The sequence below is a fragment of the Myotis myotis genome, unplaced genomic scaffold (assembly GCF_014108235.1).
Source record: "Myotis myotis isolate mMyoMyo1 unplaced genomic scaffold, mMyoMyo1.p scaffold_m19_p_20, whole genome shotgun sequence".
NCBI lineage: Eukaryota > Metazoa > Chordata > Mammalia > Chiroptera > Vespertilionidae > Myotis > Myotis myotis.
The window spans coordinates 16,072,737-16,086,804 of record NW_023416325.1 but is presented as its reverse complement, the minus strand read 5'-3'; the positions used below and the strand labels follow the sequence as shown (position 1 = coordinate 16,086,804).

Sequence of the window (14,068 nt, the reverse complement as noted above, 5' to 3'; positions counted from 1 at the left end):
CGCCTGGGCCCCGGGGGGGGGGGACTTGTCCTCCGCAAGGACGGGCCTGGGGAGGGCCCCGGGGAGGGCTGTTGCCTCAGGAAGAAGCTGAGGGGTTGGGGGCCTCCCCAGGTGGCTCGCGGGGGGAGGCCCTGCTCGACCCTCCCACCTGCCGCCGCCCACGGGAACTCTGTTTACACCTGGCGTGTCGCTGCCCCGCCCTCGGTTACAGTCGAGTTTGTGAGTCGCTTTCCTCTCGGCTTTGTGAAGGCGGGGACTGGATTCCCAGCGACGCGGACGGTCCCTGGTTTAATTAAGTCGTTCCTCTTTGGAAAAAAACTATTAATTTAGGCGCCTTGTAACACTGGCAGTTCCTGTAATTAACGTCGGTGCATTTCCTGTAGCCCACAACTGGACTGTATGTATTTTGTCTTAACAACCCTGTCCGGTTAGATTGGTGGATGCCCCTGGTCACAAACTGGGAAGGGAAAACCCAGTGATTAAACGACTTGCCCGGGATTTATCCGGGAGACTGGGGTTCTACCTCGGAGACCCGGAGCCCTTCCTCACCGGCCCCAGGACCCCCCGAGGCTGTGAGAGCGGCCGTGGCCGTTCCTTGGACCTCAGACCATTGCCGAACAGTAACATTCACCCCGAAACGCTTACCCAATGCACCCCGTCTGCTGAGCTGTAGTTTGTGTGCAGAATCAGACGTGGTCCCCGCCGTAATGGAACCAGCAGTTCCCGGGGGGACGGGTGAATTAATTACAGAATAAAGAGAGAACCACCACTATGAAGGCGGAGAAGAAACAGTCTGGAAAACTATTGCAGGAGGCGCCGTTTGGTTTGGGGCGGGGGGGCAGGTAGGGGTGGCGTCCGTGGGAGACTTCCCTGAGTATGTGAATGTTGGAACTGCAGATTAAAGATAGAGTATTATTTTATGGGCGAGGAGCCATCTTTAAAGGTTAAAAATGATCTCTGGGTTCTGAAAGTCCACCAAACCTGCACTAGCCACATGGTCCCTTCTGCATGGCTCAGTCATTTATTCAGGGAATCTTTTTTTTTTATATGTATATATATTTTATTGATTTTTTACAGAGAAGAAGGGAGAGGGATAGAGAGTTAGAATCATCAATGAGAGAAATTGATCAGCTGCCTCCTGCACACCCCTTATGGGGGAAGTGCCCACAACCAAGGTACATGACCTTGACCGGAATCGAACCTGGGACCCTTCAGTCCACAGGCCGTCGCTCTATCCACTGAGCCAAACCGGTTCGGCATTATTCAGGGAATCTTTAAATGCGTGCTAGGCGCTGTGGGGTGAGCGGTGGACACAACAGGCCTGGTCTCTGCCCTGATGGGCCTGATAGCCAGGATAGTTCAGTCACGTCTCCAAATTCCTTTTCCATTGACTGGAGACAGTGATCACAGATTGGCAGGAGATGACTCCGATACAGGGTGTTGAAGAAGGCTACCCCTAAAAATTTTTGTAAGTTTTCTTTTTTTCTTTTTTTTAAATATATTTTATTGATTTTTTACAGAGAGGAAGGGGGAGAGAGAGAGAGTTAGAAACATCGACGAGAAAGAAACATCGATCAGCTGCCTCCTGCACACCTCCCACTGGGGATGTGCTCGCAACCCAGGCACATGCCCTTGACCAGAATCGAACCTGGGACCTTTCAGTCCACAGGCCAACGCTCTATCCACTGAGCCAAACTGGTGTCGGCTTGTAAGTTTTCTTTATTAATGATAATGATTTGGTACTTTATTTTGGGTTCTTGTGCTTTACTAGGTATTACAAAAAGGTTGGTTCATCTGGGCATAATCACTGTCAAACCTCCTTCAAGGGGTTGCTCTCATTAAATTGCTTTAGAAGTGAATAATTTCCCTAGAACAGCCCCGCGTTTCTGAATTTATTGCCCTGGGTGTTGATTGACTGTCTGCTGGGCACTGCAGGAGCCCCAGAAGTGAGTGAGATGGACACTGCAACGGCGTCGTCAGGAAAGCAGCAGAGAAAAGGGAAACCTATCGGTGGATACATTAAGAGTGGAAAAGAGCCTGTTTTATTATCAGGTATTAATCATTCATGTGTTCTTTAGCCGGGGAAATGTCCGATGCGGAGATCAAAGAGAAGACACTAGCTTCAGCTGTAGCCTGTTTAGAAGGGAAGTCACCAGGGGAGAAAGCAGCAATCATACATCAGCATCTTGGCCGTCGAGAAATGACAGACGTGATCATTGAGACCATGAAGTCCAACCCAGGTATGCTTTATAAAACCCTAGACCAGCTGTGGGCAAACTACGGCCCGAGGGCTGGATCCGGCCCCTTTGAAATGAATAAAACTAAAAAAAAAAAAAAAAAAAAAAAGACCGTACCCTTTAATGTAATGATGTTTACTTTGAATTTATATTAGTTCACACAAACACTCCATCCATGCTTTTGTTCAGGCCCTCCGGTCCAGTTTAAGAACCCATTGTGTCCCTCGAGTCAAAAAGTTTGCCCACCCCTGCCCTAGACTCTTTTGTAACGTAAACCTCTGGTTGCCTGTTTACACATGTTGGTCAGTGAGCCCATGCTTTTTAGCATACTTTTATCTTTCACTGACTGTGTGCCTTACATGAGATTGCTAAGGCACATTTCAACTTCCCCAAATATTTCTTCTAAATTAATCCTAACAATCTGGGTTGACAACTCTATTCAGTGAGGAGAGCTACTTACCACCTAGGTCAGTGGCAGATCATGAATGAATACAAATAAGCATGTTGTGTCTCTCCCTGCTCTGCCAGCTCACTCCAGCCAGGGGAGTGGATGAGTGGATGTATACTACATCTCCAGCATGGAGGTGGTTAGAACTGGTAGGGTTGGTTTTCAAACTTAATAGCTCTGAATGTTTGTCCTATTTAAAAGTACATGATGTAAGGCACCTGCTTTTATTATGATATTAACAAACTAGAGGCCCAGTACACGAATTCATGCACATCGAAAGGAAATTAATTAGTAGAAATATTTTAGAGGCTGGGGAGGGACTGTGGGAGGGCTCCAGGGTGTGTCTGGCCCCTCTCACCCAGTTCTGATCAGGGACAGGCTGGACCCCAGCAGCAAGCTAACCTACCAGTCAGAGCATCTGCCCCCTGGTGGTCAGTGCACATCATAGAGACTGGTCGAGCGGTTGACCGAACAGGCGGACACTTAACATATTGGGCTTTTATATATATACTAGAGGCCCGGTGCACAAAAATTTGTGCACTGGGGGGGAAGGGGAGGGGGCCCTCAGCCCGACCTGTGCCCTCTCACAGTCTGGGACCCCTCGGGAGATAACGACCTGCTGGCTTAGGCCTGCTCCCGGGTGGCAGAGGGCAGGCCCAATCCCTAGGTGCAGCCCCTGGTTGGGCTCAGAGCAGGGCCGATTGGGGAGTTGGGGCGCCGCCCCCTGTCATGCACAGAGCAGGGCAGATTGGGAGGTTGCGATGACACCCTCAGTCACACTCAGGGTAGGGCTGATTGGGGGGTTGGGGCACCGCCCCCTGTCACACTCAAGGCAGGGTCGATGGGGAGGTTGCGGCGCCACCCCCTGTCACACACAGAGCAGGGCGGATCAGGGGGTTGGGGCGCCGCTCTCTATCACCCACAGAGCAGGGCCGATCAGGGGGTTGGGGCGCTGCCACTCTCACACTCAGGGCAGGGCCGATGGGAAGGTTATGGCTCTACCCCATCACACACAGAGCAGGGCCCGTGCGGGGGGGGGGGGGGGGGGGGGGGAGGTTGGGGCACTGCACCCTGTCACACACAGAGCCGCGGGGCGATCAGGGGGTTGGGGCACTGCCCCCTGTCACGCTGATCCCGGGGCCGGGAGGCCTCTCGGCTCTGCTGATCCTGGTGCTGGGAGGCATATTACCCTTTTACTATATAGGATAGAGGCCTGGTGCATGGGTGGGGGCTGGCTGGTTTGCCCTGAAGGGTGTCCTGGATCAGGGTGGGGTTCCCCACTGGGGTGCCTGGCCAGCCTGGGTGAGGGGATGATGGCTGTTTGCAGCTGGTCACACACCCTTCAGGGTGGGGGTCCCCACTGGGGTGCCTGGCCAGTCTGGGTGAGGGAGGGGCTGAGGGCTGTTTTCAGGCTGTCGGGTGACTGAAGCTCCCAACTGCTCCTTTTTTTCTTTTTTTTTTTATTCTGGGCCAGCTTTAGCTCTGGCTCCAGCTCTGAGGCCTCTCCTGCTGAAAGCAGGTATCTGGTTTGTTTGGGTTCTATAATCGAAACTCTGTATCAACTCCAGCTCTGAGATCCCGGCTGGCTGAAAGCAGGTTTCTGGGGTTTTGTTTAGCTTCTATATTTGTTACAATGTTTCAAACTGCAAGCTCAGAGCCCTGCAAGGCTGGCTGGGAACGTTGGTTTCCTCTGTCACTGAAGCAAGCAAGCCTCATATTCGCTTCCAGCTGCCTGGCTGTCGGCCGCCATCTTGGCTGGCAGTTAATTTGCATATCACCCTGATTAGCCAATGGAAGGGTAGCGGTCGTATGGCTAATTACCATGTTTCGCTTTTATTAGATAGGACTAGAGGTCTGATGCACAAAAATTTGTGCAAGAGTAGGCCTTCCTTCCCCCGGCTGCTGGCACCGGCTTCCCTCTGGCACCTGGGACCTGATCTTCCCTCCTCTTGCCAACAGCAGGCACCCAGGACCCCAGCTGCTTCCCTCTGGCCCCGGCTTCATCAGGAAGGACATCCGGTCTATTTGGCATATTACCCTTTTATTATTATAGATAGGTAGATGTAAGAGTCACCTTGAGGGCGATAATGGGATTTTTATGGAGGAAAGAGCACTTTCAAGTTGAGATGCCCCCAAAACATGGCTGTTCTGTGAATGTAGTTCTTAATACATGACAATTTCTCTGTCAGAGTTCATTATTCTGACTCAAAATTTTAATCTAATTAGAATCCTTCAGCATATTTCCTATCATTTTATAATCTGCTAATTTTTGATTTGTGAAAGATGACCTGAAAGCTGCAATGGAAGAAACAAAGTCTTCAGAAGCATCCCCCACTGCACAGAAAAGTAAAGATCAAAGTAAAGAAAGTGTAAATACTGCTCCCGATTCTCCATCCAAACAGCTTCCAGACCAGATTTCATTCTTCAGTGGAAATCCATCAGTTGAAATAGTTCATGGTATTATGCATCTATATAAGACAAAGTAAGAAAAACCTTTTTCCTTTTGAGTTGGTCTATTTTTTGCTTTAGGGAGGAGAAAAATCTTTTACCCTGAAGGGAAGTGTGTATTTTAAGCTTCAAAAACATAGTACTTTCATATATTGTGTGTTAGAGAATTCTTAAATGTTTTACATTTGGTTAATCTTGTAGATTGGGTCAGAGCTTCTCCTTATAAAAGAAATGTGTAAATGGCCTTCCTAGAAAATATTCCCTGAGAAGGTAGGCATGCAAGATGATTGGTAAAGGGAAAGGAAAGAAGATAGGAAAGGAAAATTACAAATGATCCATAACATCACAGTAGTCTCATATCCCCACCAAATCTTTATGAAAGAAACTAAGAAATCAGGTAATGGTAGCAATTTCATCACCTCTTTTAACCCTTTTCTGTGGTCCAAGCAGTAGGCTTGCAGGAGGCCAACAGAAAGGAAGCATTTGACTAAATCTATAAGCTGGGCCATCAGCTTCTGGGATAATTAGTAATTGATTTCTTTAAAGGCTGTCCTTACCCTAACTCGGATGCTAAGTTCCTACAGGGAAATAGTGAATACTCAGAATATTCAGGTAGCCATGTGGAATCACAGCTGTTGAAGTGAGTTTGCACCATTTCAAAAAGGCTAGGAAGAATCTTCCCCACCCCCATTCCAGCTATTACAACCCAGCAACACTTTCTGTAATCTTCAGAGTCACATCTTCATGGTTCAGAATTCTCTTTCTTATATTTAGAGCTCTTTTATCTTCTAGACCAGCCGTGGGCAAACTACGGCCCACGGGCTGGATCCGGCCCGTTCGGCTGTTCTATCCGGCCCGCGGAGCCGAAAGAGCGGAGGGTTCTCTTGCTCTCCCCTCCGCTCCTTCACCAGCAGCAGTGTTAACATGGCAACGTCGGAAACACGGCCGCAGCTCCTTCTTCTGAGTCCAGTTTAAAAACCCATTGTGGCCCTAGAGTCAAAAAGTTTGCCCACCCCTGTTCTAGACCCTTAAGAGAAGTCCAGAGTTAGCATTGTACTTCCAAGTTACACAATGAGAGATTTTTTTTAATATATATTTTTATTTATTTCAGAGAGGAAGGAGGAGGGAGAGAGATATGATGAGAGAGCATCATTGATCGGTTGCCCCCTGCATGCCTCACACTGGGGATCGAGCTCGGGTGCCCTAACTGGGAGAACCCGTGACCTCCTGGTTCATAGGTCAGCGCTCAATCACTGAGCCATGCCAGCTGAGTGAGAGATTATTATTTAAAAAATTAAACAAGAACAACGAAAATAAAACAACAAACTGCAAATTTGCCTAATGCAGATTTGTAACCATAACAAACTTTTAACTAAAGATTAAAAATTTCACTGGTGTGTGTAATGTAGAACATTACGAAGCTTACCTTAAACTCCATGGCAGATATATTTAAGGGATTCTGCATTTACCTATGTAGTATGGATTTTCAAATAAAATAATAAGCTGTTTAATTGATATGTAAAGTATTAGATGTTTTATTTTTCCTATTGGACGTAAAAGTTGTCTAATTAGTGTTGTGTGAACTAACTATACGTCTATTCAAGACAGTCTAATTATTGTCTTATTAGTAAGATGACCTCCTTAAAAGAAGATGTGAGGCGCAGTGCCATGCTGTGTATTCTCACAGTCCCTGCTACAATGACCAGTCATGACCTTATGAAGTTTGTCGCCCCATTTAATGAAGTAATTGAACAAATGAAAATCATCAGAGACTCTACTCCAAATCAATATATGGTGCTGATAAAGTTTAGTGCACAGGTAAAAGTTAAGATATATTAAAAATCTCTTTGCCACAGAAACTGTGTTTTTGAAATTGTATAATATTAGCTGTGTGTGCTTTACAGCATTTTGCACTTAAGATTCATAACTTATCTTCTAGGATATTGTAATTCTAGAATTACTTCTAAATTAATTTGCAGACACTGAATTTTCTAATTCATACCCATACTTTTTTATAAATCAGATTTGGTATGAAATCTAGGGTTGTATTTGGTTTTTTTTTATCCAATAGTAACTATTCCAGTAGAACAATAGTTTCCAAACTTTTAAAAGTTGACAGCAATTATTAATTTGCCATTATAACACTTGTGCCCCTGCTTCTTTCATGCTCTTTTTAAAAGACCTTCTTTGGCACATTTTAGAAAATAAGATCTCTCTTTTTTAAAAAAATTTTGGTGACAAGGGATTTTTGTGACATTCCTTGACGTATTAAAGATGCTCTAGAATTCTGATTGGAAATAGAGAATAGAGAAACAAACACTGAAAGAGTGGTGATATTTTCAGTTTTTAAAAGCACTTGTGCATTATAACTCATACTTTACGTGTCTCAGTTCTAAAGATGTTAGAAAGATATTCTTAGGAGTATGCATATTTCTTTATGCATATAAAAATGAGGTAAGCTTTAGGTGTTATCCAGGTTATTAAAGAGCTACCTTATCTGTAGGTTTCATTCAATCTGTGTGGTTTTTTTTAATAGCCTGTTATATTTGTCTATTCATTAGTTTTGAAATGCGGCTTTGTCAAAAATTACTTCAATCTCACCTCATTTGCAGATTGGCAAAGATGGGTGTTCCTGTAGGGTCATTTGCCTTTGTCTCTGACTGGTCACTGAGATTGGTGGGTGAAAAGGAGCCCATGACGCAAGATCCACTAGGCATTTCCTTCTTCGTTATAGAAAATCCAATGTTGACAGCAGTAGCAGCCATTCATTGTTCATGGGAAGGAAGTTAAGAGAAGTGAGAGTTTTATTATCTGTTCCATGCCCCACAGAAAGAGAACACTTAGAATGGAGTTCTGTGTATAAGAGGGTGCACAATTACCTTTAACCTTCCAAAGCACCCTATCATTGAACGAGACATTTAAAAGAAATGTTTCAACTGTCCTACAAGTTGAGAATGGAAAAGCACTTAAACAACTGCTTTCATTGTCAAGAGACCCGAGGTCAGTGAAGAGTTTTGCAATAAATGGGCAAGTGGTATGTTAAACCTTTTAAACCTGGTAAAAGTAATAATAAGATAGACTACTTGTTCTCTACCATTCACAGTGCTAAATGCTTAATGTGAGTTATCGCATTTCATCCTCACTAGAAACCCTGTGAGGTAGATAAGTACTGTTGTTATCCTTGTTTTACAAAATGAGGAAACTAGCTGCTGAGAGAGGTTGGGAATTTGCCCAGGGTTACATAGCTAGATGTAAGTGACTGAGCTGGGGATTGACCCCTCACGTTTAATCCCTAGGGCAGTGATGGCGAACCTTTTGAGCTTGGCGTGTCAGCATTTTGAAAAACCCTAACTTAACTCTGATGCCATGTCACATATAGAAATTTTTTTATATTTGCAACCATAGTAAAACAAAGATTTATATTTTTGATATTTATTTTATATATTTAAATGCCATTTAACAAAGAAAAATCAACCAAAAAAATGAGTTCGCGTGTCACCTCTGACACGCATGTCATAGGTTCGCCATCACTGTCCTAGGGTGTACCCCTCTTACCTTAAGGAGTGGTATGAAAGTGTGGGAAAGGGGAGATAGTCACTGTCTGCAAGAAATTGTGTAATGGCAGTAATTTAGTTACTGCTCCTACTTAACAAAGCCGATCAGAAAAAGGAAAAATCACAGAAACAGATTGGAGAAAATGTTTAAGAACATATTAGATTTGTTAGTCTGAAGTCTAAAAAACCCACAAATTTTCTTCTAACAAGTGCCTCATAGTGTGCAGATAATGCTGTGGGAATTTGCTATTACTGTTAATACATTTCTTTGTACTCATGCATTGGCTCTGTACCTCTGTCTTTTGATCAAGTGCACGTTGCTCAAGTTGATGAATGTTTTCTAAAACTTTGAAATAGCTTACTGCATGCTCTTCCCCATGAGGACGGAACCCTTGACTTTGGTGTCATGAGTTGTATTATCGTTAATGCTGGATCTTAGGGTCAGAGGCTCATCCTATCAGGGACTTTCTAAGGCCTACAAGCACCCTCCTAGTATAAGACTTGGTGTTATTAAATTAATATTGGGCCCTAATGAAAATAATAGACTCAGTAGTTACCACATGTTAAACACTTGCTTAGATAGATGCCAGGCCTGTGCTAAGTGCTTTTCATGCATTAGCTCCTTGAGTCCTCTCAATAATGCCATGAAGTAGATGTTGTTATGTTACTTATGTAATTGTGGGAACAAGGGTGAATAAGTCCCTTGCCCAAAGCTACACAGCTAATAGTTGTCAGAGCTGGGAATTGAAGCCCAGGCAGCCTAACTCCATAGCCTGGGCAGCTAACTGTATTTTTTTTTTAAATATATTTTTATTGATTTCAGAGAGGAAGGAAGAGGAAAAGAGAGATAGAAACATCAATGATGAGAGAGAATCATTGATTGGCTGCCTCCTGCATGCCCCCATTGAGGATTGAGTGTGACTCGGGCATGTGCCCTGATCAGGAATTGAACCATGACCTGGTTCAGAGGTCCACACTCAACCACTAAACCACACTGGCCAGGCTATATTCTTATTCCTTTTTCTCACCAGAGAATTATTATTAAGAAATAATGGACCACCCTAGCTGGTTTGGCTCAGTGGATAGAGTTTTGGCCTGTGGACTGAAGGGTCCCGGCTTTGATTCTGGTCAAGGGCACATGCCTGGGTTGTGGGCTCAATCCCCAACGGGGAGCGTGCAGGAGGCAGCCAATCTATGATTCTGTCTCATCATTGATGTTTTTATCTCTCCCTCTTCTTTCCTCTCTGAAATCAATAAAAAATAATAATAAAAAAATAATGGACCTTCTCTCTATCTTTTATAACCTCATGAATTTCTTTTGGCCTCAGCTTTTTGCTGGAGGTATTATAAAGAGACTAGAGACCTGTTGCACAAAATTTGTGCACTTCCGGGGGGGGGGTCCCTCAGCCGGGCCTGTACCCTCTCTCAGTCCAGGAGCCCTTGGGGGATGTCCAACTGGTGGCTTAGGCCCGCTCCCCATGGGCCTGCAGTCAGACATCCCTAACACTGCCATGGAGGCAGGAGAGGCTCCTGCCACCGCCACTGTGCTCACCAGCCACGAGCCTGGCTTCTGGTGCACTCACCACCAGGAGGCAGCTCCTGCGTTGAGCATCTGCCCCCTGTGGGTCAGTGCACTTCATAGCGACCAGTCATTCTGCCGTTTGGTCTGTTTGCATATTAGCCTTTTATTATATAGGATGTACTCACAAAGTTTACTGTAACCTTTAGGAAATTTAGTCTTTAGTTAAAGAATTTGTAATTCATCAGGACACAGGAAGACAGGAGGTTCAATTTCATATTTCTTGGGAACAAAACTTTTGAGAGGATAGTGTGTGTGGGCTCGTTTTTACTTGCATGCTTAGGGCAACCTTGAAGACCCCTCTTTTTTAAAATATATTTTATTGAATTCAGAGAGGAAGGGAAAGGAAGAGAGAGAGATAGAAACATCAGTGATGAAAATCGTTGATCGTCTGCCTTCAGACTGGGGATCAAGCCCACAACCCGGGCCAGGTGCCCTGATGAGGAATCCAACCGTGACTTCGTGGTTCATGGGTCTACACTCAACCACTGAGCAACCGTGGCCCAGCAAGACCCCTCTTTTGAGAAGTAAAAATGTGTTCTCAATACTATAGTGATCATCATGATGATAAAGGAACCTTGATCATGATGGATTTTTCTTTTTCTCAAATTTATCCTGAGACAGGAACAGTAGGAACAAGGACTAAGGAAAAAACAAAAGCTGGTTTCTTTAAATTTTGGGCTCTATACAGTGCAAACATTTTAAATAAAAGAGTTGTTTATTTTGCGAATTTTGCAGTTAGCTTCATGCTTTTGTGCACTTCAGTGGTGGGTTGAAGTGGGAACCATGTGTATTTTGTTTTCTATTGACATATGCTAGGTACTCAGTAAATATTTGAAAAAGTGAAGCTACATTTCCAATACCAAGATTTTAAAGAAGAGATCAGTGTGTTCAAAAAATACATTTCTTCGGTATAAACAACTCCCTCCAGAAAGGATTAATTTATCTGGTGCTGAATAGAATTCATCACATGCCCTGTGTCACACAAACCTTGTTCCTTCCTCTGAGGAGGCATAGTCGCTTAGTGAGCATTTACAGAGCTGGAGGCTCAAGGAGGGGTCTTCCTTTCCTCACTCAGCTGGCGCAGCTCCTGGTGCTTGGGACCCCGAAGAGCTGACCAGTGGCCCTCATTCCCAACCTGTCACTTTCCTCAGAACATGAATCCATTTGCTCACTGTGCTGCTTCCTCATCTGTAAACATTTCAGGAAGAAGACATTACTCTTTTTTTTTTTTTTTTTAATATATTTTATTGATTTTTTACAGAGAGGAAGGGAGAGGGATAGAGAGTTAGAAACATTGATTAGCTGCCTCCTGCACACCCCCTATTGGGGATGTGCCCGCAACCAAGGTACATGCCCTTGACCCGAATCGACCCTGGGACCCTTGAGTCCGCAGGCCGACGCTCTATCCACTGAGCCAAACCGGTCAGGGCAAGAAGTCATTACTCTTAAAGAATGGGGGAAGCCATTAGATTGCCTCTTCTTAGTATTAAAGAAAATGTATTATCGAAGAACTAGCTCTTAACATTTTGACGTTAAAATGAATTGTAGTCTGTACACTAGGTTGTTTCCTGAAAGAAAACCTCCCTACCCCCCACCTAAATATAACTGTTCAGAATTGGTTGTCCTTTCTCAGCTGTTTAGCTCCCTTGCTCATATTAAAAAAGCATAAATAATCAAGAATCCATACTTGATTACATCATTAGAATGACATTTAAAGCTGTGAAAAGCTCATTGTAAGCTTTTGCTGTTAAAGATTCAGAACCCCATGAAGGTAGACCTGCAGGACAATTTTTGCCTGCTACAGACTTGAATCTCTTCTTAGATGTTAACAATGTGGCATTTTCTTTTGCAGATACCCTTCCTCCCCACAAGCAGCCTGTCTACATTGACAGGGCCAAAGCGCACAGCTTCCTATGTTTGGGCTAATGGCCGTGTGGGAGTGAAACCCAGACAAGCCTTGGCCTCTAGCTGCCTCTAAAAATTACTGAGTTTAAAAACTGAAATCATCTCTTTGTTACTTTCTACTAAGGCTAGTCTAGGTTTGATTTACTTGTGTCCATATTCACAAATGCATTTATGCCTTTGCAAGGGACTTTTTCTTCTAATTCCATCTATCTTTCACTCCAAGGGAAGGAGGCTTAGTATTTCAAAGGCTCATTCATCTTGATTTTAGCCAAGAGCTTTGCTTTTGGTATTACACACTGGGTTGCTTAAATTTCCTTATGGGATCCTTATCATGTATCATTATTACTTGGTTTCTTGAAGAGATCTTAGCTTTTCATTCCAGTTCCACATGTCCTTTATTTTTTTGAACATAGATGCTGACATATTTTGAAAATGACTATTCCCTAACAATCTTCCATTAGGATTTGGTTCCAAGCTTTGCAAAAATAAGTGTTTTGCTTTCAGCTGCTATGAAAGTGCTGACTAGAGGAGAAAAAAATACTGCTATCAAGGGAAGTGTTGACCATTGCTGGTCGAATAATAAAATTATACTAGCTGTCAGTTTATTACACATTAGTAGCTGCTTCTTGTTCCAGTAAAACTATCATGTGTCAGGAAACATTGTAGAGATGTAGGATATTGAGCTGCAGAGTTCGATTAGCCTATGAACCTGCTTCCTGCTTCTGCAGATGTTACTTTTGGCCGTTCGTTGATTTTTCTCTCTCTCAAGTATAAGTTTTAAAAGACAATGAAGAGAATAATTGAACCTATGCATCTTGAATATAAAGCGCGTTTTCAGGCTCTCAATTTTTTTCTTTTCCCCATTGGTGTACCTAGGCTGATGCAGATAGTTTTTATATGGCATGCAATGGCCGCCAGTTCAACTCAATAGAAGATGATGTTTGCCAGCTGGTCTATGTGGAAAGGGCTGAAGTACTGAAATCTGAAGATGTAAGTATGAATAATCCTTATATTTGATATACATATCAGAATGGTATAAAGTTGAACAGTACGATATCTACGGAAATGTCCAAAATAGGCCAATCCATAGAGACAGAAAGTAGATGAATGATTGCCAGAGGTCGGGGTAAGAGGAGAGTAACTGCTGATGAAAACGAGGTTTCTTTTCAAAATGATAGAAATGTTCTAGAACTAGGTTGTGGTGATGGTTGCTCAAACTTGTGAATAACCAAAAAACAAAACAAAACAATAAACACCCACTGAATTGTATACTTTGGTGAATTTTATGTCTGTTTTAAAAATTGTCCAAAAATGTAAATAAATAAATAAAAGGATATTATGTGTATCATTGAAAATTAGGTTCATCTATTCTAGATCAATGAAACATTGCCTAGAGCCTAAAAGAAGTGTTTTTATTTTAAATATCAACCCTTAGTCCCCATCCTAATTTATTATGTTTTTATTTATTTTAGAGAGGAAGGGAGAAGGATAGAGAGAAACATCAATGATGAGAGAATCATTGATTGGCTGCCGCCTGCACACCCCCTACTGGGGATGGAGCTGGCCACCTGGGCATGTGTCCTGACCCGAATTGAACTGTGACTTCCTGGTTCATAGGTTGACACTCACACCTGCCAGCCAGACTCTGCTGCTTTTCTTCATTTGTATTCTGTTATAATCATAGACCTTTACACTTAGAGTTAGGAGCCTGTTGACATTTTAGATTCTCTGTTTTAAGGTTTTGGAGGCAGTCTCCCTTCCTAGAATGTCAGCTCTGTGAGGGCAGGGATCTTTGTCTGCTTTGTTTTCCTCTGTATCCCCAGTGCCTAGCACAGTGCTGGGAAGATCGGAGGCGCTCAATCAGTATTTGTTGCTTGAACAAAAATTTTAAATT

General features: G+C 43.6%; 1 protein-coding gene across 7 annotated transcripts in view; it reads left to right on the top strand.

The window, feature by feature from the left end:
- LOC118678632 (BRCA1 associated protein) overlaps positions 1-14,068 on the top strand; it is a 31,036-nt gene that overhangs the window by 304 nt on the left and 16,664 nt on the right. For 6 of the 7 annotated variants that reach the window (XR_004974947.1, XM_036354454.1, XM_036354456.1 and 3 more), the window contains exons 2-5: positions 2,079-2,240; positions 4,969-5,167; positions 6,762-6,951; positions 13,051-13,164. Coding sequence is in view for 6 of the 7 variants with exons in the window: in XM_036354454.1 (XP_036210347.1) it covers positions 2,079-2,240; positions 4,969-5,167; positions 6,762-6,951; positions 13,051-13,164 (665 nt within the window). In the remaining variant the exon portion in view is untranslated. Of the gene's footprint in view, positions 1-1,935; positions 2,053-2,078; positions 2,241-4,968; positions 5,168-6,761; positions 6,952-13,050; positions 13,165-14,068 lie in introns of all 7 variants that reach the window. The other variant, XM_036354455.1, reaches the window with a different exon arrangement.